Source organism: Nelusetta ayraudi, unplaced genomic scaffold (genome assembly GCF_046127955.1).
Source record: "Nelusetta ayraudi isolate G7.1 ecotype Tasmania unplaced genomic scaffold, CSIRO-AGI_Nayr_v1 ptg000136l, whole genome shotgun sequence".
Lineage (NCBI taxonomy): Eukaryota > Metazoa > Chordata > Actinopteri > Tetraodontiformes > Monacanthidae > Nelusetta > Nelusetta ayraudi.
The window spans coordinates 4,495,775-4,522,638 of NW_027466186.1; the positions used below are offsets into that span (position 1 = coordinate 4,495,775).

Genomic DNA, 26,864 nt, shown 5'->3' on the forward strand with positions numbered 1-26,864 from the left:
GAATTTCAATCAACAGTCTGTGTCAGACTGTCAAATCTGAACAATTGCTCACTTCGTAGAGAGTGGGGGCAAAAGATGCAGTGCTGAATGTTGGCGCTTTGTGATGTCACAAAGGGCAATAATTTCTCTCCGGTTAGTGGCAACACTGCGAGACAGAGGTCTGTCCTCTGAGATTATCTTATCATGCAGAATGTACCAGACAGCAAATAGCAAGATAGGACAGATAGGGTAGATAGGCTGTTTTGTTTTTGTTTTTTGCAGCAGGCCGTAAACATAAGGCTAAATATTCTGTTTTCTGAAGATCCATAGATTGTGTAGGATAATAATTTATCCTACTCAACTGGAGTCTTGATAGAATTCATAACCACCTGAAATTTGGCAAACTCTTGAACACTTAAGCTTATGAATATTTAATTATGACAATTTAAACAATACTTTCAAAGTTTACCATTTTTAATTGTGTCTTTTTTGCATGGCAATACGAATGTGTTGAGTTCTTTGTAAAAGAATCATCGGAATTTGTCCAAAAGGGAAAGACTTGTTCACAGTCTTTGCTTGCAGTCAATATACTCTTAATACATGTATATGTTATTGTACTCAAAACAAAAGGAAAAAGAGACGTACATTGGGCATTTTGCAAGAGAGGAGTGCAAACATTCTGTACATCACACAGTTACTTAGATTTAAATCCAGCTGCAAAACAGCTGCACAGTGTCGTGATGTTTTCACTCAAAGGTCAGAAGAAACCACTTCTTATGTATAGACCAGCTGTTTCTCCTGCTTCATATGCATCACCAGAAGCACCTAAAGGGTACTTGAGAGTCTGAAATGCACTTTGAGATCTCTCCAGATCTTACACCACCGCTGTTGTTCCAAATGGAATTCCACAATCACATTAAGGTCAAACCGCTCTCACTATGAGCTGATGGTCAGAATAAGTAACACAATATATATGGATTCTTGCCTTTCACTACATCCACTTATTCTGATGTGTTTTTCATTACCTGCTGTATGTTGAAATTCCCAAATGATAAAATGCAGAACCTCTCTTATGGACTAACATCTGGTTGGACCTATATTTTTGTAGTAGATTTTCCCTCTACCTTCACCTTATCTTGCTCGTCTTTGTCATGCCAACAAAGTAAAGTACGTGCTGAGAAGTATTTCTCAGATTGTTACTGAATCCATAACATTGACTCACAGCCTCAATATCTTTCCCCTGTGTTCGTCCCTCACCAGGCATCAACCAGGACCTTCTGGATGTCAGCAACATGGTGCAGTGGAAGCCGATGCTGTACGGAGTGGCCTTTCTCCACAGCACGGTGCAGGAGAGGAGGAAGTACGGGCCTCTGGGATGGAACATCCCCTACGAGTTCAATCAGGCCGACTTCAACGCCACCGTCCAGTTTGTCCAGAACCACCTGGATGACATGGACGTTAAAAAGGTGTGCAGAAGATGCCGCACTTGGGCCCGCGTCCGCACTGACCTTTCGAAGCATGTTGCTAGCCATTAAACTCATCTCCTCTGGCTGTTTCACCCCATCCTCAGGGCGTATCGTGGAACACGGTGCGCTACATGATCGGAGAGATTCAGTACGGCGGCCGCGTCACCGACGACTACGACAAGCGGCTCCTCAACACCTTCGCCAAGGTGTGGTTCAGCGAGGACATGTTCGGCACCGCCTTCAACTTCTACAAGGGCTACAGCATCCCCAAGTGCTCCAGCGTCGACCACTACTTGACATACATCCAGGTGAGTCTCCTTTAAGCTTGGCAGTGTTCCTTTTTTTTTTTTTTTACTTCATGTGTCCTTCTATATATCCCTTTATCAGGCTAATATATGTAAAATTATACAGCGGCGCTGTGGGCTACATACTTGACATTCTCAATCTGCCATTCCAGCTTGAGATGTAACTTCCTCCAAGGTCTGTTTGTGTGGCATCAATATGTGAAAACTACGAGTAGTGTTTTAAAAAAATTGAAAAGAAAAACGAAGAAGAAAACTCCCACCACATCCGACTCGACGGCTTTGACTTTTGGGCGTCACTCACAGCAGTACAGGAAGATCCTGTTTTTGTGCACCCCCCTCGTGGCTAATGCTAATCCCCTTGAATTTATCCATCCATTCATTTTTAATCATGGCTGATCCTGCACTCAGGGTGGCGGCCTTGCTGGAGTCTATCCCAGCTGCCCTGGAGTGAAGGTGGGAGTGACACACCAGACGAGTCTCTGGTTTATCGCAGAGCCACTCAGAGATTAGCCCAGTTGACACAGTGTTTGGACTGTTGGAGGAGGCTGGAGAATCAGCAGAGAACCTACACAGACACTGGGAGAACAAGCTAACTCCAGGTGCTGCCTCTCTTAAATATGGAAGCAGTCACATTTTTAAACCCTTATCTATCATCCCCAACTCTGGCCGCGTAGCCTCACATGATTGATGGTCCTAAAAAACCTTATTGATCTCCGGGGGAACGGCTAACTTATCGTTACTGCAGCCTCCTGAAACAATGGTCTTTAGCTTCCTGTTAAAGCTGAGGCATTGTTGGACCGTCCACCTATTTGTTTCTTGAGCTGCGTGTTTTATTGCTCACCTGCTGGATAGTGGAAAGACCAAAAAAACGAAACAAAAAAACCCCACAAAAAAATCACGTCATTGCAGGATCAGAAAGTCTAATTTTGCAGATAACGCTGCTACGTGACTCAGTCTGGCGCACGGTTACTTTGAAAGGAAAAAAAAATAGAACCTCCTGATTTAGCTTTTCAGGTGATTTTCCGCTGATTCACTGTTGCGCCTCTGCGTGTGACTGCTTTCATTAAACCGTGTTTCATTATTAAGGGCGCCAAGGGCTGCCATTTTAGCGAGCACGCTCCCATGTGCCTGCTCTGAAACAGAGTGACAAACAGACAAAGAGCCAAAGAGCGCACTGGGATACAAGTGAACGAACTCAAAATAGTCCCAATTGTTCGCACTTTATCAACGCCAAACTTGACGTGTTCCTGTGAGGCCCTCCAGGCTACGAAACTCAAACTCACCTAATTAGCAGCCGCTAGGTCGTCAACAGTATTTTCTTCTATTTAACTTGTGTGACGTCCCACTTTTATTTGTCGGTCCCCTCATTTTTGACCTTTATTCAATTTCAAATCTTGTATCTCCATGCCAAAAAAAGAGGCAGAACGTTCGCCCCCATCAATGGAGAGGCAAGAACAAAAGACATCAGTCCAATGTCCTCTCATTCTCAAAACACTGTTTTGACAAAACCTGCCACACAGAGGAAAGAAAAGACACAAAAATATTCCTTTTTGTAATGCTCTCATCGTAGTTGCATGGCAGCGTCTCTGATCTGCTGAAAGGAGCGTAAGGTTCTCCTGGCGACGGAGTAAACACATTCTGAATTAGCTTTAATTCAAGCGCTGAGCCACATGCACGACTTCATTGATCGCCATAAAGATTACAAAGGCAAGTTTACAAAAGCGAGCCTCACTAATGGGTGAAGCTCATTAGCGCCGCTGCAGGTACTCATCTCCAGAGAAACAAACTGTGAGATGTTCTTTAAAGCCAAATAAAAGCGGACCAGGTTTCAACTCAGCTGCCAAAGTGAGCTCTCGGGTTACCCGAAGAGGTCAAACGTCCTTTCACAAAATTTTTGGGACTTTTTTTTTTATTTTCACTGTCATTGAAAATCTGGATTCTCCAGCACTGCTTGTCAGTAATGACGTGGAGCCCACGCTGTTTAGTGACTCTCTGCGCTTTTCGTTATTTCTCCCCAGTGGATTTCTATTTGGCCTTTTGCCCTCGCGTGACAATAAATACTCATGATATTAGCGGCAACACCTTTTCACGCCGGCGGGTCACCGCGACGGGCTCAACAATTGGTTTTGACTGGCGCGCAGCTCCTCGCAAAAGAGCAAAGGGTCAGCGGGTGAGCGTCAGCCAGCGCAGACAAAATGGACGGTAATTGGTGCGGCCGGCTGCTCCGTCCCTTTAAGCCCGCAATCCATTTCCGCAGCCAGGAATTCATCGGCGCACATTTCCCCAATTAGAGCTCCGCGTCCGCGGCGGCAGCCTGCCTTCATTGCCGTTTGTCGCCGACGTCACGCACGGCCACGAGTAGTACGACGCAGCTGCAGATCACCGTGAAGATGGGAATTCAACAGTCGTATGCACGAACCTTTGCACCGGAGATGGTGGGGGTGAGGGTTGGGAGGGGAGGAGGTGGGTGGGAAGACTGGAAGGAAACAGAAACAGCATAATGATGAGATGTGTATTTAAAACAGAATTTAGAAATGAAGTCGGGCAGCATGTAGACACGAGCAGCGTTTCCGTGACAGTTTTTTTTAGCAAAATAAAAGCGATAGTTTCGAGAAAGTACAATTGCGATTTGCAGGTTCCCATTGAATGGTGTGTGAAGTGTTGAGGCCGTAATTCTCGTAAAATCTCGTCCCGTGAGACCCTACTTTGAGGAAGATGGAGGTGCAAAATTTCTTGTATCTACATTTCAATGTTGTTAGCTGACAAGAAAGTGACGCTATATGAAAAATATTCCGTCTCCTCCTCCGTCCAAACATAACGCGCCATTTTCACTTGAAGCGAACTGGTCACGTGACCACGTCTGGTGATATGTAAATGCGAAAAAAAAAGGTGTTTCCATGACACTTTTGCAATATTTCTCGATAACGATACGTCTGAAAAACCACCTCATGAACGCGTCAAAACCTTTTCGTGATACTTGAGAGATTTTCTGAAGTTTAGGTGTTTCCATTACCATTTTTTTTTTTTTTTTATTGCGATATTTAGATTTTTCGCATTTACAGCGTTGGGAGACGTTTATCTGGGGGCTGAGAGTCTGTTCCACTTATTGAAAGGACTTCTTTAGAGAAACTGCTCGGTGCAATTTCTGAGAGTAGAAGAGATGCATTTCACTTCTGCTGAGAAGAAAATCTTCGGCGCTTTGGGATCGCGCGACAGGTGCGTCAGCAGAGGACGCAGCTGTTGTCAATAAAAAAAAAGGACCGCGAGCGCGCAGTCTCGCCGTCTGACATATTTAGTGCGCAGCCGTTCCCCTCGGAGGACCTTCGTCCGCTCTTGTGACGGCAGATCAGTAGATCAAACACCGCCCACACCTTGTCAAAGCACAACAGTGAGGTATCGGCGGCTGGGTTTCCATCCCCCTTGTTTTTATGTGAATTTAGGCTGTCGCTTCAAAAGCATTGCAACGGCAATGACAAAATTCAAGGGAAAATATGAGAAGCTTTATGTCACGTTGATAGCATTATATAAAGCATGGCAACATGATTTATAGCAGCTAAAACTACCTGATATTTCAGTCTCTGATGGGGAGATCAAAATATTAGGAGGTCTGATCCCACTAACCCAACCCTGATTTCAACCTGCCAAGCTGTAGGTTGTCATGGTGACCGCTGGCCTTCTTTATACTTGTAAAAACCGACACTTCTCTATTCTTTCACAGCCATGGAGGGACAGTTTGTAATGTAATGATTTCATTTTCCATGGGAAAAGATTAGCTTTTTCTTGAAACTGAAAGCTAATGTTGCACAATCTAGCAACATGCAATTTATTTAATAATTTATGTCATGGTTTCATGAATAATAAACTTTTTAATAAGGAAAATTCTGAATACTGGTTAACATTTATCACTGAGAAGGATACTTTGATCACAGCACCATGCAGTACATTTGAAATGAAATGCTTGAAAGACACCATTAGTGGACAGGAGCAGAACTAGATTTTTTTCACTGTCCTGGTAATTAAATTTAGAGAAATCTTTGGTTTGCAACTTAAGAAGAACAAACGATGACGTGGCTTTTGTTACTTTCCCAGGGACTTCCAGCCTATGACACCCCAGAGGTGTTTGGTCTCCATCCCAACGCCGACATAACCTACCAGAGTAAGCTGGCCAAGGACGTGCTGGACACCATCCTCAGCATCCAGCCGAAAGACAGCTCGTCAGGCGGCGGTGAAACCAGGGAGGCCGTGGTCTACCGGCTGGCTGACGACATGCTGGAGAAACTGCCGCCCGACTACGCACCTTTCGAGGTTAGTCTGCTCCGACGAGTCTGGCGGGCACGAGTTGAAGAGCACGTGCGGCGCTGGCTTCCGTCACGTGCAGGCGCGGCCGCGTGTGAACCCCGGCTGCACCCGAACCCCAGTGGGCTTCGGGTGCAGCCAGATGTGTCCGATTGCACACTTTTGCTTTTCTCTCCACAAAGAGTGAGCGTGAAGTGTGAATGTTACTTTTATGGGGCAAGGCACCTAATGGAAGACTGCACTTGACACCCTGTCCGCTGTCAATGTACTGCCACTTGTCTGCTGGCCTTGGTGTCGTCTGTCTGCCTGTCGGTCTGTCTGTCTGTCTCAACTAAAAAATACAGCAAAAAAGCAACACTAGACTTCAAAAATGCACTGTGTAAATCTGGTTGTTGGTGCCAGATGGTATTTCACAAACTGCTGATGTGTTGGAATTTCTGTAGATCAACGGTAGCGGTGGGTGTATTGACCCAAATATCGATAATATCGATACCGGTGTTGGTATCGGTATTGATTGATCAGTGTAACGAGATTCATACTTCAAATGTGTATATTTCCATGAGTTAACCTACTACAGAGTTGCACTTGGTTGGCTAAGCATAGTCGCGTGAAATGATTGTGACAATACATAACTACCGAAGCTGGCTACGAAGGCTACTCCTCTAAAGTTGAGAAAGACACCGGATGGTGTGAACATATTCTATTCATCCAAAATGCCTAAATTCTGTGCTGGGTTTCAACTAATTAAAAATCCATCGGAAAAGAAAAACAACCAAAAATACTTAAAGGGCATGGTGATTCATTTACATAAGGTCATTTGATGATATATCCACCGTAATTAACTATTGTTGTTCAACGGTAAATGCTGGCCCTGTATTGGCATCGCACACCACTGATACCAATAAATTTGGCCTTTCTTTTTTCTCATTTTTTTCTTATCACATTTCACTCATTGAAACGCCAACAGGTGAGGGAGCGCCTGAAGAAGATGGGTCCCCTCCAGCCCATGAACATCTTCCTGCGTCAGGAGATCGACCGGATGCAGCGGGTCATCGTGCTGGTGCGCAACACCTTGACGGATCTCAAGCTGGCCATCGACGGTACAATCATCATGAGCGAGAACCTGCGGGACGCCCTGGACTGCATGTACGACGCGCGCATCCCCGCCCGCTGGATGAGGGTGCGTTCAGGGGGCTCCGTTCAACTGATTATCTCACGTTCGCTGGTTTTTCTCTGCATGTGCAAGAACTTTTTTCCTGTTCCTAGTCTTGAATCGGGACTGCACTGATGTATGTTATTGCGGCAGTAAAATAGCAAGAGCAGAATAGAATAGAATAGAATAAAATCGGGGATTATTTTTCATTGACACGGTTGCATGGTAGTGCAGGTACACTGGAAATTATAAAGAGCATATTATAAAGAGCAGGCATAAAGATAAAAGAATACAAATGAAATGAGCCTTCCTGATTGTTTTCTGAGAACATTTCTAGCTGGCCAGTAAGGAGGAACCTTCAGGCAAAAGCCTAATGGAAAAGTTTGTTTTTGTCATTGAGCTCCACATTCCCTCTAATTCTGTTCATTATGCCGAAGCGATGCTGGTTTACTTCTCGACTTGGTTTGTCTGTTTGGTTTGGTGTGTAATTAGATGGTGTAGATTGGATTTCTTGATTCCACCCTCACTGCAGTCCGCCTCCGGGCCTCCCTCTACCTCCACTCCTCTGCTCTACTCGATAACAAAATCCCAAAATTTGTTTCATTCCTCCGGCCCCCTGTCCATTGTTCACTGCCGTTCCCGACCGCTTTGTGCCTCCTTCCTCTGATCTGGCCCTGCTGACGCTGTTGTGTGGACTTTGTGTGTCATGTTTCTTTCTTTCTTCTGTGTCGCCTCCTTGTTGTCAGGCTTCGTGGGCCTGCAGCACCCTGGGGTTCTGGTTCACCGAGCTACTCGAGCGGAACCGGCAGTTCCAGGCTTGGATCTTTGAAGGGCGGCCCAACTGCTTCTGGATGACAGGATTTTTCAACCCGCAGGGCTTCCTGACAGCCATGAGACAGGTACACGCGGCGTCGCCGCCTCTCACACTACAGGGGAAGGAGGCCAGATGGCAAGCGGAGGGACGGCCGGGCACGCGGCCACGTCCATGCACATGCATGCTTACACACACACACACACACACACGCACGCACACGCGCACACGTACACTCTCACACAGACAATAGTGGTCAGCCAGCAGGTGCAAATGAGTTCCGACCTGTTTTAATATGGGAGGAGGAGTGGAGGACCAGGGGAGGCAATCTGGAGGTTAAACCCTGTTTGATCCCAGCCTGACATCCTGTCTCTGACATTCAGCCTCATGCTCCTGGAATAGGAGAGAAAATATACTCAAATATAAGATGTATATTTTCACAGTCTAACTCAGCCACCCCTCAAATATCATCTCAGCGATCCTTGTTTTGAAATAATGTTCTGGCAGTATTTCGACTTTTCTATCCTCTTTTGTGTAAAGTTTTAAATCATTCTGTTCTTAACTAGTGAGACTTTTCATAACAGCCCAGAAAGCCCAGAACTCAGGGTGGTTCCCTTCACATTATCATCATCTGAAGGCAATATAAGTATTTTATAATGATTATTATTTTACGATAGTGTGCCTCCAGCTTGTGAGGCTGCTCCGCTAGAATCCAGGGTGGAAATAAAGATTTGAAAATGTGTAGAATGTGGAACCTTCAAACTGAAAGCAGAGGGAGGTCAGAATGTTCCAGTCTTATCATGGATGCTACTGAATATTTTCACTTGTAGAATTACCTTTGAGTCTATGGCTGCTTTTTCACTCACACACTCCATGACTTTTGTAATGATAGGATTCATTTGCGTTCCATTAACAGCCTAGAGCCACTGAAGCCTGGCTGGTCTAAAACATAAATGTTGCAAATTTTTATTTTTTATTTTTGTATTAAACTGTTTTCCAAGGAGGATTGCACATCTTGCTCCCTTTTTTCTGTCCCATTGTGTGGATCTCTGTTGCAGCCGTGCTTTACAGTGCACTGACTGATTGCTGCACCACACTCTGCTCTTCAATAAAGCCGTCATTTCACTCAAACGGTGAAGTGCACTTTCTCCCATTCGGCAGAGACGTTGCAGCTTCTCTTCCACCTTGGATCACTCATTATTCTTTTCTTCTTTTTTCATCTGCTTGCCCTCTTTGCTCTTTGTTTGGTCGCGTTACGTTTATTTATTTGCTTTGCGTTCGCTGCCGCCCTTGAAACAGCCGCTGATGGAGTGCACGTCTCCTCCCTTCACGGTGCTTTTATTCCTTGAACCTCTGTGACAGCCTTCAGATTGACATCGATTTTATTATTTTTTATTTTTTTTATTTTTATTTTTTGTCGAGAGAGAATTGCCAAATTACGACCTTCATCATCACCAGCCATTGCTTGTGGATTTGTCCCTCCCACCCCTTGCACAGGAGATAACCCGGGCCAACAAGGGCTGGGCCCTGGACCGCATGGTGCTGTGTAACGAGGTGACCAAGTGGATGAAGGACGACATCACGCAGCCCCCGGCCGAGGGCGTCTACGTCTACGGCCTCTACCTGGAGGGGGCCGGCTGGGACCGACGAGCCTGCAAACTGGTCGACTCCAAGCCCAAGGTCCTCTTTGAGACCATGCCTGTGATCAGGATGTACGCCGAGAACAACGGTGAGATTTGTAGTGTTGCAGTCAAGACGGCACCGACCGAGACAAAGAGATTGTCAAGACTAGAGAGTGTCGAGGTCGAGACAAGATAGACTAGAGATTTGGATGGTTTCATGTTTCATCGTCGTATCCAAAAAGTTCAAAAATTCCTTTCATCGAACTTCCTGGTCTTGGCTGGCCCCGGTCCCAGTCGTCTTCTCTCCTTAACATTTGCATCCTACGCAGTCACACAGACTGATGTAACATTTAAATGTCAAGCACACTATGTGCCATTTATTTTGTCTGGGAACAGACGGTATGGTGGCGACGGTGTTTGCTCAGGTTTAGAGCAGATCATATTCAGGGAGAGTTACGGGGCGGCTGACAGACCTCCGGTCCAGACAGCGGGGCGACTAGCAAAGGCTGCTGGGTAAATAAAGGAACGCTGCCGGTCATTTATGTAACGAACCAAGCCCATTGATGTGTTATGAGAACTGGATGCCTCACAGGCAATATGGCGGCACAGCAGGTTTTTTTTCCCAGTGGTCACTCAAGGTACTGCACATGAAAATCCCAGGTGGCTCAGAAAGCATTTTTCCCATTGACCACAATGTAAAGGCCAGAAAGTCGGCAGAAGAGAGGTTATTCCCAGCGTGCCATGCGTGCCGAGTCTTTTCTAAAGGCAGGCGACCCTGGTGAAACCATTGGACAAGAGTTCTCAAGAACGTCGACTCGGACCGCCAAACTCCTTTGCTACACAAAATAATGAAGAGAATGTGACTCTTTCTGAAAGACGCGTCTCAGCCATGTGCACATCCTCTTTGATTCAGCAATTGCTGTTTTGCTTCTTGAGAAAATATCTTTCTTTCGGCGCCGGTGCCCATGTGGGCTGTCGGAAGCACTGAGGCAAGCACTTAAGCTGAATAAGTAAAGTGGAGGAAGTTGAGCCTTTTTTTTTTTTTTTTTTATCAAGTCACAGTTTGCACTTTGCAGCAACTTTGTTTGGAAAGTTCGGGGGCGACAAACTTTTGAAAACTTGTTATTTTTAGCACTTTCCCCAGATTAACAGACGTGTCTTTGTTGTGGCGTAGGTGTGAAGGATTCCCGCCTCTACTCCTGTCCCATCTACAAAAAACCAGTGAGGACCGACATGAACTACATTGCTGCCGTGGACCTGAAGACTCCACTTCCTCCAGAATTCTGGATCCTGAGGGGTGTGGCTCTGCTCTGCGACGTCAAATGAATGCAGCGGAGGCTTATATCCACCTGCATTTTCACCATCAACGCATCAATCACGTCAAGTTCTTATTTTATCCTCAATTATTGTTGCCTATTCATTTCACTTTTCTTGAGAGGGACAATCGTGAAACACTGTGCCGTCGCAAATGTCACTGAGGTACAAGACCAGAAGCAGTAAGCTGACTCATTTGATTTGATGTAGATATTTTACATCATCTCAAAATGTCAATTCCTTAAGCACTGATATGATATTTTCCTAAGTGGACCATTATTTGAAATGAAATGCTTATTCCAGAGACACGAATCCCTGCGAGGGAATGAAAACAGGAGGAACAGCTCAAATAACATAGAAATTTTAATGAAGTTTTTACAAAAAACAATAACATCAAAACACTTTTTTGGTTGTATTTCCTTTTGTTACAAAACCAGCAAACTGTGCGTGCTCTAACGCTACCCTGTACACACATCAGGCCCTGGTTTCCCCAAACTGGATCTGTTACTAATCATCTTCATCTCTTGGTGCGATCCACTCCAGACTCATCCGCAGAGGGTGACATACCCACGCATGCCAGTCGTTAAGTTTGGTCTATACAGTCGAGACATGACAGACAAGATGTTAAAAGTATAAAGACGGTAAAGGGAAACACGTCCCTGCGAGAATATCACAATATATTCAGATTCTTCTTTTTTTTAATGCCTCTTCTTCCTTTCTTGGCTCTCCTCTAAGTACATCCAAGACTTCGTGCCACCAACAGAATTGGACTTATATACACATTGTGTGTCCTTCTGTCAGCTGGCCCTGTTTAGTTTAGTTTTTTTTTTTTCTCTCTCTCTCTCCATTTTAAAGGACAACCTTTTACTTTTACAACAGTGATCATGCAGCTTCCCCAAGAACTCATGTATCACAACGGTTTGGTTAAGTTGCACCCTTGCTTCCTATAACACATCACGCTACGCTGTTCATTCCGAGCTACAGTCTTTTGGATGCGCTTTCAAAGAAATAACATTTTGCAGTTATTCAAAACCTAAATGCACTCAAAAGTTCTAAAAGTAATCAGTAACGGTTGCATTGGACTCGGGAATACTAATTTGTTATTTGTGGCAGCCTGCGCTGTTTTTTTATTTTTTAAATTCCTCCACTTTGTTTTTTTTTTTTTTTTTTTGCCTCCTTGCTGTGTGTGTTGCAGCTGCATACAGAAGGGACAAAATGTGTTGGAGACACAGTTTGAGAGACTATAAAAAAAAAAAATCACGATGAGTCGTGCGCCGGTTTCACGGCATTACATTCCCCTGGGACAGCGAGCGGGTCATCTCCGTGTGCACGAAGTAGGTCTTGAGCTCTCCTTTGCCCTTGACGTTGATGATGCCTCTGCACGAGCACATGTAGCCCAGAGTGAGAAGGATGCTGCTGGTCTCCTCCGTCACCTACGGGGGGGAGGGGAGAGCATGTTTAGTTCGCTGACGTCACGCCACCAAAACAAAAGTTCCGCGGGCGAGGATATTAAAAATAAAGGGAACATTTCCAGCTGGCTGGTTTGCAGCCCCAGAACCTCAGGCCCAGACGGAGTTAGTTTCAGGTGGATCTGTAGTTTTCCTTTCCCTTTTTTCCTGCAAATTCAAGGCGCTGATTACAGCAGCTCATGCTTAAAATCCAATTTGACTTAAGCAAATGCACAAGGAGGGAATAGGGACGCAGCGGGTCGAAGTGACTCCTGTATTAAACAGAATTCCTGCGTGGGATTTACGATTAGCTGCAGCCATTCATCAGAGGCGCGGAAACGAGATGAGAAATATTGTGCGCCTCGCCGCAACTGCACATCTTTAAATATTAACGGGCAATCTTGGAAAGCGGATCGCTCCATCTGATGTGTGCAGCCAGTGAAACCCAAGACGCTGCCTCCTCCACCTCCCCGATTCCCACCGCCACTTTCCATGCAGGTTGAGAAGACCCATCGTGCTTTATCGGTGCTCCATCAAGGTGCGAGCGCACGACTGGAAGACGACGCAGGGTTGACGTCCTTGCCGCCGACAGCAGAGGGAAAGTTTTTTTTAGAGGTTTCTAGAGGTTTTATAGTGTTTGAAGCACCTGGCTGGACTTTTCAAGCAGTTACGTAGAGCGAAGATGCTACTTCTTCAATCAAGCTGCTTCAAAAGAAGGGGAAAAAAATCCAAGGCAGTGGAGTGTTTACCAGGTTCAGAGACTGAAGTTGTTTGCTTTTGAAAGCATCACAATTGTTCAGGCAATTGGATTTTCTTTTTCCATGAAGAGTTTCTTTCTTTCTTTCTTTCTTTCATAAGTGTACAGCTGTGTGTTAAAGACTACATTAAAGCACTATTCAAACAAGCGTCCAGTTATTCTTTTCTCTCCCCCCCCCCACCCCCCCCCCCCATCTATCTATCTTGTGGTCACAGTGTTTACTGTATGCTAGTGCAAACAGCAAGTCACTGAATGAAGGTAGATGGACGTACACACGATATGGTGAAGTTCAAAATGATCATCTGAAGAATCAAAACAGCCTCTTCAGGCCGAGTGAGAGAAATACTGGTTTTGTAAGAGCAGTACAGCTCCAACCTTCGAGCTGTTTTTTCACCAAACAAACCTTGTTTACTGTTGGAAGTCGACCAACAAAGACAATGTATTCAATCTGAAAATGTCCATAATGGGGCTCCCTTAAGTGACTTTGAATGTGCCAATGTTTGTTGGTGCCAGAGTAGTTCAAGTGAAATATACTGCATACCTAGTGTAAGCAAATCCTGAGAAAGTGAACATTGAGACTTTCACCTGGATTTTCCCCAGAACTCCGGTGCTGTCCATCCTGCTGGCTACATTCACTGTGTTCCCCCAGATGTCGTACTGTGGCTTCTGGGCTCCGATGACTCCGGCGATCACTGGGCCGTGGTTTATACCTGGCCAAGAACACATGAAGACATTGAAGGCACTCCACATGGATGAAACACAGAATTACATGCCTTTGAATTCACACAGTCAGTCTGTTGCCCAGTTCTCAAAAGAAAACAAGAAGAAGAAGAAGAAGAAGAAGGGCTCAAAGCATTGGTACACATATTATATTTTATTAAGGGATGAGTGGAAGTGGAAAGTCCCAATCCCCCCACAGCCTGCTCAGCTTCTTCCATTAGCCTGGTATTACTTCAAGCCCTTCAGCAAATACCCAGATTGCCAGAAATGCTGTTCTGCGCCACGTGCACGCAGGGCCGCCAGCTCGGTCCCCATCGCAGCAGGGCTGCCACTGGTGGCTCTCTGATGAAACGCTCCGGGCCCGTCTGGATGCAGCGGGGATGTGCAGTTGCTCAAACGCACGGCACTGAGTTAATGGAAACCCCCCTCTGCTCCTCCCCAGCACGCTGCGCTCTGCACAGACAGGATGAAGGTATTGAACTCCGACCACACTCCAGGAGCTGCTGCCTGGGCTGCCCAGACCTCCACCGCAGCACCGACTCCCGTTTTCTTCTGCGCTCTGCGTTACCATGGCTGCACAGCTGAAAGTGTCTTTTATTTTCTTGTCATTTAGATATCCCTTTCTTCCCTGCAGACCGCATCATCGCGCCGCTTTCAAAGCCACGTGTGCATTCTATTGTACGAAACAGCAGTTGTTTTTTTTTGCAGCAGGACGCCAGCTGTGAGACGCAGAGGACAATTTCCGCCAGGAGACTCCTGCAGGCGCCGCCTCTCGCACGGCGCTGTGTTCCCGCTTCATCCCGTCTGCCCAGTGCATTTTGATGTGCGGTGGCGAAACAGAGAAATGCTTTCCTCCCTGTGGTTGAGGGGTTTTAAGGGGCAGGACAATGTTCAACTGGCAGCCCTTTATCTTGAAGCAGCTCCGAGTGCAATAACTCACCGACTCTGAGCTTGAAGTCGTTAAAAGAGTGTTTGTTGATGACGTCCAGCTTCCCCACAAGGGCAAACGCAAATTCTACCATGGTCCCAATGTGCATGTACTGCCTGTCGTGTTCCTGCAAGAAAACACAATCAGATGCACCAAGTTGTCAGGGCTGCAGTTTCATGGAAATACAATATAACAAAACAAAGAAGCCCACATGGATTCAGGACTTCAACTGAAGATCAAACACATGAAATATTGATTCTGCAGTGGATCAGGTAGAAAAAAAATATATATTTCTAGTCTGATGAGATTGGGGGAAATCCGGTGCACATATGAAATAAATGCAAATGTGTGAATAAAATGTTCGACATCCGTCTGAGTGACTTAGAAAACTTGTCCTCTTTTGTTCCGATCTTGGAAGTAGAAATGAAAACAGTCAAAGCTATGATTTGAAATGAGTAAATTTATTAGTCGAGAACTTTAGTTTCTTAATTCCCATCTTGCTGTTTGCTGCCTCTCTGGCCCTGCATGTCATGCATCAACTTCAGTGCACCACATTCGACCCATACAAAAAGAGAGGAGGAGCCTACCTGGGCTGCGTACTCCGGCCCAGGCGATGCGTTCAGGCCCGTTGCCGCCATGTAAGTGCTGCCGATGGTCTTAATCTTTTCCACGCCGCTGAACTTGGGTTTGGACAGCAGCTACAGATAAAAAAAACACAAAATATGAGACAGGACACAAAGCATCTCTGACGACCTTTTATCCAAATGGTTTCCGGTGCAGACAGATAGACAGACATGGCGCATCGTCCTTATCTGTCGCCTACAATTAGCATTTTCAAAGGGTTGCCTCATCGTGCTGCCTTTACCTCGTCAAAATCAGCAATGATTTCGTTGAGCAGCCTCAGGCACTCCAATCCTTCCTTGTTGACGTCAGACTCTGTGTAGAACTCTTTAAAGTCCGGGATGGAGGCAAACATGACACACACCAGGTCGTAGGACTGGTGGTACAGATCCTGCAGGACACAACAGTGGGAGACCAAGCCGACGTTTGCCTCAGGACATTTAAAATGACGAAATGCAGTCAGAGTCATTCCGCTGCAGGCGAGGCTCATCGTAACTTTGGTTTAAATTATTATTATTTTTTTTTTAAATGGCTGTTCTTTTTTATGGTTAGGTGTAGCCTGCTACTGTTTGACATCAGTGGGAAAACAGAGGCAGTGCAGACCAGAAAGCCAGACGCACGAGCTGGCCAAGTCTCTAAAACCTCTCCATCGATAAAAGTCATTTTAAAGCCCATTAGACCAGACACCTGCTCCTGAATTTGGTCAAGTGCATGAAAAAGGGCATTTTTATGACTCTTCAATTGGAGTCTCTTACAGTAAAAAGCAAAAATCTATAGACAGCTGTGACCTGCGACACCGCAGCGTCCTCTAAACCGCTTAAATTTTTACCGCTCAGCGTTCTGTATGGAATCATTAAACGGCAGATTTACTTTCCCATATTGAAAAGAAGGTGACCTTGAAACGGCTGCCTTGTGATGGCAGAGCTCATTATCTCCAGCAGTTGCTGATGTCCAAGTACAGGCACAGTCAACTCTTCAAAAGGACGCATTATTAACTTTTTGCCAGCTCATTGCCTAAACACTGAAGCACTGGCCGATTATACTGAAATTTAGAGAACTGTAAACTGATTTTGGAATGAAGCAACGGCAGAGGAGAGATCAGAGCATCTACGTATTTCACATCTAATGTTCAGACATAAATCATACTTGAAGGGAGCTGCTTTGCAACGGCTCAAAGCTAATTAATGGACGGATGTTGGCAGAGATCCTCCGCAGCTGCCGCCATACCTCTTTGAAAGCACCGTCCATCCAGAACGCACAGTATCCTGTCCATCTGTGAAGGCAGAGCAGTGGCATCCTACCTCGTTCTTCCAGTTGCGTGCCAGGAAATGCTCGGCCACGTGCGCGGGCAGGACGTTCTCCAGCAAAACCCGGTTGAGGTTCTCCATCGTTTCAATCTCCTCGCACTCCTTCTTAAACTTGTTCTTCCACAGGAAGTCCAACCTACAGTAATATTCATTCTGTTACAAGAGGACACAGAGGTAGAGAGTCTGAAGGCACAGCTGCACTGTTTGCTTCCAGCAAGTCACAAGAGACACAGAAACAGCGACACGTGTCCATTCGATCAGGGCACCGAGCTGCAGGTTTTTCTTTGTACGATGAGAAAAACGGCAATTCGAAAATTGGAGCATAATTGAGGAGACGATTCGGAAGAATGGCTTGGGATTGGGATGTAGATTTGCTGTGAGGTTACGGGAGAAACCGAGTAAAAATGATTTGACTGGGAGGCTGAACGTAAATCATGCAGATGACATTTTTATTACCTGGTCAGAAAAGCGCAGCCAAAGGTGAGTAGAGGGCCTAAAACTATGTTGGGTTGAGATCAGGCTCAGCCAACTTCCTGCTGACAATATGATCCATGTCCTCTTTCCTCCTCATTGCTCAGGGTTTGTGATGCACCTGGCAACACCAAAATATACACTTCCCTCTATTTCTGCAGATTATGTATGTGTGTAGTTTACATAAAGGTGATGCCTTATATAACCACCTACAAGAGTTTGGGTTAGAGGGGTCAGTTTGCTTCCTGAACAAGTCATATGACTGAGTCAATGACCATGGAAATAAAGGAGCTGTTTCTGAGTTTAAGAGCAATTGATTGAAAGGCCGGAGTTCCGTGTGTATTAAAAGAGCAGATGAGTGAAAAGAACTGAGTGAGAACTGATAACAGCGCCTCAGAGTCTGATTAGCTGTGTGGGGTTTAAGTAGGTCAATAATGTACTTGGGGCCTTGGACATTTAAGGTCTTAAAGGTCAGCAGCAGCGCTTCAAAATTGACCTAAAATTCAATTGGAGAAGAGAAGTAGTGACATCTTTAGTTGCTTCGGACAGCTGGCTGCATTCTGGAGACAGTATGATGGATTTACAGTACGGCGGTTGTTTGTGAATTTGGAATCAGAATCCAAGCCTGTTAATTCCAAATCCTATGTTGCAGACGGATGTTTTCGTCCATCAGTGCTAATTTGGTTTCCCACACAGTTGTGTCCTTGGCCCTTTGTTTTTACCCTGCCACAAAACCCCGTTTTGCCGCTGGTTCTTAAAGTTCTGCCAAAATTCTGTTGTAACCAGATAACAACAAAAAAAAATAAATAAAATAAATAAATAAATAAATAAAAAATCCTGTATTTTATCTGAACTCCTGAGATTTTTTTTTGCATCAACAGCTGTTGAAAGTATCTATTTTAAGTGACAATAAATAATTCATGCAAGCGCGCATGCAGCACGTTCGGTGTGCCGCTATGCCAAACCTTAACGTCCCTGCCATGTGAGCACGATAGAAATATCCAATTGATTTTTAGTGTAGCTGCAGTGTTCTTTTAGCTGTGACATCAGACCGTGTAGCTGAAGGCGGTGTCCCATCCCACACCTGCCTATCGACATGGCCAGCAGCCTGCCTTATGTGGTCACAGTTAAGTCCCCATGAGGGGGGCAAGTGTGTGGCTGCTGAAGCTGTTATTTCAGCAGAAGACAGAGCTCAGGGAATCAGCTGCATCCTATTTACTGGAAAGCTCCATTATATAAAAAGAAACGCTGCTGCGGCCAGGGAGGGAAACGAGCCTCCCTCGAACTAAACTTACCCTGCAGGACAGAACGCTGTGCTAAATCAAGGACAACAACCGCAACAAAAACAAAGGAAGACCGCAACTACAAAGTAAACAACAATGAAAAGTCTGTATTTTGCAAAGATGAACTACACCAAAGCTTTCTGACAGCAGTGTGTCACTATTGTGTCTGAACTCCCAAGAAATGAGAAAAGTCAATCCTTCCTTTGTTCTGTATGTAAACATTCATTCTGTAATGTAAAGACAGCGTGGACTAAAATGTACAATTCTGAAATCAATGTTAAAAATGGGCAATGATACATAGAGTTAGAGTTAGAGTTACACAGAGTTAGTTTGAGACTGCGTTCTTTTTATTCTTCGCCCTTCCCACCAAACACATGGGAGTTTTCCAAGCGTCAGTTGTAGCAAAATGCTAAATGCCAGTGATTTTGTAGGAGGCTGTAAACAGATGATGTTACTCCCGACTCAATAACTGGGAGTCTAAAAAAAGACAGAAAGACAGAACAGCAGCAAAGTGTCCCTGCAGATGGCCTCAGTCAGCACATACCAGCTGCCCTAAGTGACCACTGTCTGTTCATTTGCGCTCGTACGGTTCTCCTTCAAGGAACTCAGAGCTGCTAATGAAACACTGACCAGGGCAGCTGAAGAGACACCACACAAATTGGTCTCATGATGCTTCTCTTGCAGCAACCGGCAGAGCTTTGCTGCCTCAGCTCGGGGTGTCAGCCCTGCAGAAATAACTTCCATCCAGATGACGGATGGGAGCTGCTAATACATAAACATCACCAGACAGACGTCAGAAGTTCATGGCCATTCTCCGCTTCTGCAATCTACTGTGTCTTATATGACAATATGAAAAGAAAAAAAGTTGTCGAGTCATTTCATGCTATGGTTCTCAGCTGATAGAAGATAAGAAGGGAACAAAAAAAAGGTGAAAGATGAAAGGCGTGGGGGAAATTAACACTCGGAGGAAAGAAAAGGAGACGTAGGATCAAAGTTCCAACTTACCTGTCTTGCAAGCACAAGCAGAGTGATGAAGAAGATGAAGAGAGAGATGGAGCCCATGGTCTTTAGGTCTTTCAGAACTCCCGGCCTCAAAGGTCAGAGAGCGACGGGGATATGTGGGGAAAGGAAGCAGGAGAGGGGATGGAAAAGGACAGGAGCAGATAGAAGGGGACGTGACGGGGGTGGAAAAAAGAGAAAGACAGCGATGCGGGACAAAGAACATTTAATTAGAAATTCAGATTGTAATCAGGAGTCTGTGACCAGCTGTACGTGATTGGTTGTCACGGCTTTGTTCCCAGTGAAGGCTGTCACATCTGCTTTGCCTTGACAGGAGCTTGTTAATGATTGGCAGAGCAGAAGCTGAGCGCCTCTGCTTGCCGCGGTCGCAAGGGGAGGATTTTTAAAGAGGCAATTAAACGGGGAAACGGACGCTGTGACTCAGCACTTGAAATATTCTTGAAGCCATTAAGTTTCCCGCACCTTCGTCCTTAAAATAGCAAAATGTCCGCCGAGTGTTGCCTGCTCGCACACACTCGCATCCAAAATCCAGCAGTCTGAGGAGCCACATTAAAACCTGAAAGGCTCCCATTAATTGCATTTACCATAAAACAGTTGTTCCTAATAGCGTTGCAGTCGGCCCACCATTTCTCTTTTAGTCTGGAATGTGCGCCAAGACTCCAATGGGACTGTGGCACCCTAATTTCCAAGAGCGCGTTTTGCATATTAATGTGTGTGTGTTTTTTTTTTTAAACTCTTATCTAGGTCAGAGCCGAGCAGTCGAATGAGGAAGCAGCGTGCTGGGTGCTGCAATCGCCTTCTTCATTACTTTATCAATTCTTCTGACGCAATGAACCTTCAGTGAGGAAGAGCGATGGTCTCATAAGAGTTCCCATGCGGGGAAAAAAGAAACATCCCATCGTGCGGTCGGCCGATGAAAATAACTGTTTTTCAGTCTACAGTAAAAGTACCGTAAACTCGTTCTCGTTATGCACTTTCCAACTTAAAGCCTTGTGGGATTCCTCTTGGTGGAAGATTCCTTCCACACAACATTGTGCCACTTTAGTTTTTTCAAACTTTTCGCAACCCTAGTCGCCACTATAACTCCATGCTATTGGTCGCCTCAGTGCTCGCGCTCAGAACAACCGGCAATTAGGTCGCAGTCTATGAGACTTTGCTGCAATAAGTGTCATAAAAATAAAGCTAAACTTAATTTGAACCAAGGAGCGCTCCTCTCTCTGTTCCACCAACAGACATAAAGCTGGAGAACAGCACGAACGATATCAAAGCACCTATTGAGCACATAAAAACAAGGTCCTTTTTAAAGAACACTGTGTAACTCTATTCAGGAAAAAGTACTCAGAGCCTTAAGTAATAATGTCGTGAACAATTTAACCAATGTCCATTTTAGAATATGGACTACAGGGTCATTTCAGCACTTTATGAACCATTTGGTTCCCTTTACATCTGCTTTATGGAGGCCCAGAAGTGCCAAAATTAAATAAATAAATACATCATGAAATAATTATTTAAATGTCTCATTAATTAATTAAAATTTGAATTAAATACAAAAATGTGTAATTCATTCATTAAAATACCAATTAATTTTATGAAAAAAAAAAAAAAAATATATATATATATATATATATAGGTCCTGATTCCACATAGTCTGCAAGTTCTAAAATATCTCTCACCAGCTCCCTCCAACGTTCATGGAGATCCTCCACCAACAAAGCCACCATGTTTAGAAAGACTTCAGACCAAAGCGGTGGATTAGACTACATTTGAGTTAGCCCCGCCCACCGATTTTGATGGGCGGGTTTGACAGATATAATAAATTCATGAAGCGCTGCAACACAACCATGAAATAATTAATTAAATAGTGAAATAATTATATATATATATATATATATACATATTTACATGAAATGAATTGGTATTTTAATGAATTAATGACACATTTAATAACACATTTTTGTATTTAATTAAAATTTCAATTAATTAATGACACATTTAAATAATTATTAAATTACATACTTTTTTTAATTTAATTTTGGCACTTTTAGTCCTCCATACTGCTTTGAGTAAACTTCTTTCATGGAAAAGTGCTGAATGCATTTCTCAAATATCAATCTTTATTCTTTATCACTGGGACTTTAACCTCCTGCTGTAAATACCTACAGTTCAACACATCCTGGGCTGTTGCATAAAGCTCAGACACACTTTAAAAAGAAGCCTTGGTTATTATAACTGAGCGTTCTGTGAGGCTACAGCCTTAGTCTGAGATGCTCCCAGCGGACTGATGGAAATTTATTATACCTGACTGGGGTTTTGAATAAAAAATGGTTGGGATGGGAAAAAAAACAAGGTTGTGGAAAAGAAATCGTCGTGGAGAAAAGCTGGTTTAAGTGGTTCCTGCACTTTGCAAAGGGTGCCTCCAGGGGTGCGTCTACTAAGAGGCAGTCTTCACCCGACTGACTGGTGAAAAAAGACCTTGAAGTGGATCCTTCTTCGCTATTTTTTTTTTCTCGCATCTATATAGAGAAATATATCAATCCCTTCTCTGCTTGTTTGAACAGCGTCGGCGTTCGTCTCGGTGCAACCTACCTGTCCACGCTCTCTGCCTTGTACAGGAATCTGCTGTACTCGTCCAGCAGCGAGCCGTGCGTTTGAAGAATAATGATATTGTAAACCACCAGAGCTGTCAGCATGATCATCATCTTGAGCTCATAGTTTATCCTCAGGAACACGGAGCAGGAAATCAGTCCGAGGATGCAGCTGTAGATCAAATACTGGGGAAACGAAAGATTTATTGAAAAGTTAGCCGAGAGGAAGATTGCTTCTTTTGTTGTTGGAGAATCAGGAGGTCAGCAGTTTGAGAACATGTGTCTTGACTTACAGGAAGATAGAAGTTGTTTTTGCCTGTGAAAGATATGAACTGTCCATTCCAGTAAGGCAGTGTTTCGTTGGATGAATTGTAAACAGGACCGGGCACAATGTCTTCCTGAAAAAACTAGAAAAACAGAACCAAAACGAGGACACAGTCATCAACAACAACAAAAAAAATGCAATTATCTAGGAACAATAAAAATAAAAACTTAAAAAACAATGAAAATACCAGTTACCAAAACGCGTGGCGTGCTCACCTTGAACAGGTGAAAAAGAAAAAGCTGTCTCGTTCAGGTCTGTTTTATTGGATTGATTGGAGACCAGTGGGGACAAAAAACAAAACAACAAAACAAAACAAAATAATTTAATTATGTCTTTCTGCCGATGGTGCAGGATGAGACTGGCTGCAAAATCGTGCAAAGCCAAGTTAATTTGGGTCAACCGCTCAGAGCGACCGATCGGTGTCAGGTGCAAAACAAGATTATAATCTGCAGAATAGATTCGAGCAAAGGTCTGAAGTGGGGTCTCAACACCGTGTTCGTCATGCAACACCAACCCACACGCAAACACACACAAGCCTCAGGCAACAATTTCACCTGGAAGCAGACCTTTTAATTTGCGCCTTCTCCTGTCCCCACACACACAGACACACACTCCTCATCGTGATACACAAATGAAGAAACAGTTTAGGAAAAAGCTCCTTCATCAAAGTGGTGATATTCTTTTAAACAAAGTTTTAATTTTAAATTAAATAAACTTAAAAAAAAAATAAAATAAAACCACATTGCATTCCTTTACTTGGAAACCCAGGCGTTTCCAGTGGAAGGGTCGTGCCACACTCCACACCAGGAGGTGCACAGATGCCGTTTACCCCCCCCCCCCCCCCCCCCCCCACCCCGGTGCACCTCTAGACACGACGTAAAAAGCTCACCATGTTGAAGACGGCCATTATGAGTATGAGAGTGGTGGTTGTCATGGTGAGAGTGATACGGGGCCAGGGCTTGTTGGCAATAATGACCGATGACCTCAGCAGCCACATCCAGGAGGCAGAGGCGCTTTTACTGCAGTGCTGCCGGGACATAAAACACACAGCGAAAACGCGTAAACGTCAGGCAGAGGTGTGTGTGTGTGTGCGTGTGTGTGTGTGTGTGCGTGTGTGTGACTGAAATATTACAGGTTAGTGACATTCACACAGAGGAAGCGTCACTTAAACTAATATATTGGATAAGTGCTTGGTTATTTCTCAAGAAGGAGCAAAAGCTGTAAAACGGAAACGCGAGGCAGCCGGTCTGGCCTCACGAGCGCTAAAGAAAGTCTCAGGATACAAGCCATTATGGTAGGACTTGTCGACTTAATGGCACGTGCTGACACGTAGCACTTCCAAGACGATGTGCATTAGCGGCAGCGCCAATGAAGGTTGTAAGTGACACCGCCACAGACAAATTAATTAACGAAAACAGCTTCCCGCTGATCGTCAAAGCTGCAATTATCGAGATTAGAAGAAGAAAAGAGTGGGATGAAGGGCCGATGATCGAGCACAGCGGTTTTCATCTTTCAGGCAGGAAACATAAAGAAGCAAGACACGGTGAGGCGTGAACCGGCGATTTCTTCTCTTTTTTTCCCGGGCTATATTTTCAATGATGCCAAATTGCTTTCTTCCATTGCTCCGTTACAGTCAATTGCCTCTTCATCTCTCCAGCGCTGCGGCCGGAAAGCGTTTCCCGGCGAGACCGCGACGGCAGAAGTCCAAAATCGTTTGCCTCGTCGTCTCGAGAGCAATATCCGAGCATCGCTAGGCCTGACTGGATGTGACATTAGAATAGCTGCGGGATATACAATACAGTACAATACGAGAAAATGACGAGTGTATTATGCAGCCGTGGGAGCGCCGGGGATGGACAGACTACCGGGACGCGACGGATTGGATTTGAAAACAAAGAACCTCCACGCGCTTGTCGGGCACGCTGCAGCCTTTCAAATATTGTGCAGCAAGCTGATGATGCACTACAGTGATAATTTGCATGATTTCATACAGGGAAGCGTTAATGTAGAGGGTCAGCCAAAAATTATTAACCACTACTAACCAAGGTCATTTTTGGAGTTCGATTTTTATATTGGTTAACAATTTGTCGATACATCTCCTAAAATCAGAGACAATATTTACACTCTTAAGTGTCTACACATTGTACACACTTAAAAGTGTCATTTTTAATGGAGACAAAACAACCATTTGTGCTCTTAAAAACACAGTCACTCAGCTGCTCATATTTGCCAAATATGCTTTAGGGACCGAGGGGAAAATTCAGCAGAGCCAAAAAAAAAAAATAAATAAATAAAAATGACAAGATATCAGTTAAATTTATAGTCGCAGCTACTGAGTGCTTTTGAATTTTAGCCCTGGGCAACCTCATACAGCAAGATGAGAAGAAAAAGCAGACGATTCTCACTGGGTCGAGGGGGACTTGGCGGCCTGAAAGTCTGCCGGGTGAGGGATTTTGTTGCACTGTTCATGCCGCAGATGTCAATTTTTTCTCTTCCACACTTGCTATTTTTTGATATTACATTCGTTTACTCGTGCCAGACACACACAGGATAATAGACAGGCACTGAAGTGACATTCAAAGTGTTGATCGGTCATCTGCGAGATACTGAAAAAAGAAAAGCACCGGAAATATCTACGAGCCTGAGAGTCCATTTGTGGTATAACTATCAAGTGCACAGCAAACGCTGTCTGACACAGATTTATAAAAGAGGGACAATGCGGTTGTTTGCGCCTGGTGTGTTTACCCACCAGGAAGTGTCCAATGAAACAGATGATCAGGATGATGGAGAGGATGAGAAAAGCCATGCCAAAGGATATTCCCAAGACAGCTGTCCTGAGGAGGAAACAAAGAAAAGTTTGTTTTTAAGGAAGTTGATGTCTGTTGCAGAGACAGAGACAGTTTGTAGTTATAGAAGCAGATTTTACATGGATCATTTTGGGAATAGCCAAGTTATTTCAGGACCTCGCATTAACGGTCAACTTAATGACTTGAGCTTATGAAACAAATTATTTCAAATGACTCCGAGCTGGTTCCTGTGTACAGATGGTGCTTGTTAAAATGTTGCACTGCTAATGATGTTAAATGTGTTCTTACACTGGTACACTGGTGGTTTTGATGATTTTGTGATCTTGCGAAAATGAAGACAATCTTAAAAATTTTAACTATTGCATTCCAGTCTTCGGTTTCTGTATTTGGCTACGGTGAATGTAATGCCAATCAATTATTTGTCAGAATGATGGCAAAAAAAGTCATACAAACTTTGGAAGGACGAGAATCTGCACGATGAAGATGCAGACGAAGATCAGGCAGGCGCAGGTGACGTAGTATTTGAAGGCTGGCAAAGTTGTTGCTCTGTACTAGAAAAATAGAAAGCACGTCAGCACTCAACAAAAAAGAGATTTTAGGTACTTCAGAAGCAGCGCTTGAGCTCTCAGACACCGAAAGTTGACGGGTAATTTGTAACATTGAAGGAGATGATGAAGGCGAAGTGCAGAAGAATAAGCTGTAACAATGTGTTTGTCTGAGGAACAACGCTGCCCGATGTGCTGATTGGGTGAGCGGCGCTGATCTTCTCCATTTTACCTCCTTCTCCAAGGATTTGTTGTGAAAGAATAATGATATTCTTTGGATGTCCTCAGACTTGAGCCACTGCCTGGAGCAGAAGATAAAAACATGAAGAATTACAAGTCTGACTCATTGAGAATCGTCAACCGATCTGCTCTTCCCGAATTTGTCATAGCTAAAAACAAAAAACAAAAAAACAAAAAAGAAGGAATCTGATTGGCTGGAGAGCCTGACTAGCAAATTAAAAGGCTTTCCATTGGAGATTAACAAGATACATCAGTACGATTTTAAAATTGAAATCTTCAAGTTGCATTTTTAATAAACCCTAAAGGTGTGTTCAGACCAAAAACCAGTCATGTCGCTCAATCATAACTGGTTCATATATTGGATCAATAAAACAATAACACATGCTTCATTGCAAAAATCACATTGCCTGGGGTGACATTGCATGTAATCGCATCGTCGATTGATTTTGTATGTATTCTTATGGTCTCTGGTCCCTTTTGGTCTGAACCAACTTCAACATTTGATATCAATGTCAGTTTTGTCCTCACTTTTGAGAAGTTATCCCATCAAAGGTCCTGATCATCCTCTCGTTGAGTTCCTCTTCAAACCGCTTCTTCTGAGACTTTGTCCTTTAAAAAAAAATATAATAAAAAATGGTATAAATGAAGAGACAGAATTCAATTCAGAGTTTAATTGGATTATTCACACCCATCAAAGCCCTCAGCAGAGGTCTGGTCTTATTAAACGCATTGCCGTCTGCCTCCGCTCTGCGCTCAGGATGAGCGGGGGATCGTTCCTGCCAAAATCGTGCGGGAGCTGTTAGAATGAGCAGCTTGCCTCTCTGATCTCCTCTGGAAGTGATACTGGCCCATCGGCACATC

General features: G+C 44.4%; 2 protein-coding genes across 8 annotated transcripts in view; one reads left to right on the forward strand and one right to left on the reverse strand.

Moving 5' to 3' along the window:
- Window positions 1–11,990, forward strand: part of dnah5 (dynein, axonemal, heavy chain 5) — a 77,683-nt gene extending 65,693 nt beyond the window's left edge. For all 4 annotated transcript variants that reach the window (XM_076012498.1, XM_076012499.1, XM_076012500.1 and 1 more), the window contains exons 81-87: window positions 1,240–1,445; window positions 1,550–1,753; window positions 5,840–6,055; window positions 7,014–7,226; window positions 7,946–8,098; window positions 9,508–9,739; window positions 10,807–11,990. In XM_076012498.1, the coding sequence (XP_075868613.1) occupies window positions 1,240–1,445; window positions 1,550–1,753; window positions 5,840–6,055; window positions 7,014–7,226; window positions 7,946–8,098; window positions 9,508–9,739; window positions 10,807–10,958 (1,376 nt within the window). In that variant the 3' untranslated portion in view covers window positions 10,959–11,990. The remainder of the gene's footprint in view (window positions 1–1,239; window positions 1,446–1,549; window positions 1,754–5,839; window positions 6,056–7,013; window positions 7,227–7,945; window positions 8,099–9,507; window positions 9,740–10,806) is intronic.
- A 133-nt stretch (window positions 11,991–12,123) lies between these two features.
- The window catches only part of adcy2a (adenylate cyclase 2a), a 52,991-nt gene continuing 38,250 nt past the window's right edge, over window positions 12,124–26,864 (reverse strand). For all 4 annotated transcript variants that reach the window (XM_076012502.1, XM_076012505.1, XM_076012504.1 and 1 more), the window contains 15 exons: window positions 26,821–26,864; window positions 26,532–26,612; window positions 25,996–26,065; window positions 25,672–25,769; window positions 25,161–25,245; window positions 23,301–23,438; window positions 22,380–22,493; window positions 22,088–22,272; window positions 19,487–19,571; window positions 16,722–16,880; window positions 15,665–15,811; window positions 15,387–15,497; window positions 14,812–14,926; window positions 13,737–13,861; window positions 12,124–12,379 (listed from right to left, as the gene is read on the reverse strand). In XM_076012502.1, the coding sequence (XP_075868617.1) occupies window positions 12,227–12,379; window positions 13,737–13,861; window positions 14,812–14,926; window positions 15,387–15,497; window positions 15,665–15,811; window positions 16,722–16,880; window positions 19,487–19,571; window positions 22,088–22,272; window positions 22,380–22,493; window positions 23,301–23,438; window positions 25,161–25,245; window positions 25,672–25,769; window positions 25,996–26,065; window positions 26,532–26,612; window positions 26,821–26,864 (1,710 nt within the window). In that variant the 3' untranslated portion in view covers window positions 12,124–12,226. The remainder of the gene's footprint in view (window positions 12,380–13,736; window positions 13,862–14,811; window positions 14,927–15,386; window positions 15,498–15,664; window positions 15,812–16,721; window positions 16,881–19,486; window positions 19,572–22,087; window positions 22,273–22,379; window positions 22,494–23,300; window positions 23,439–25,160; window positions 25,246–25,671; window positions 25,770–25,995; window positions 26,066–26,531; window positions 26,613–26,820) is intronic.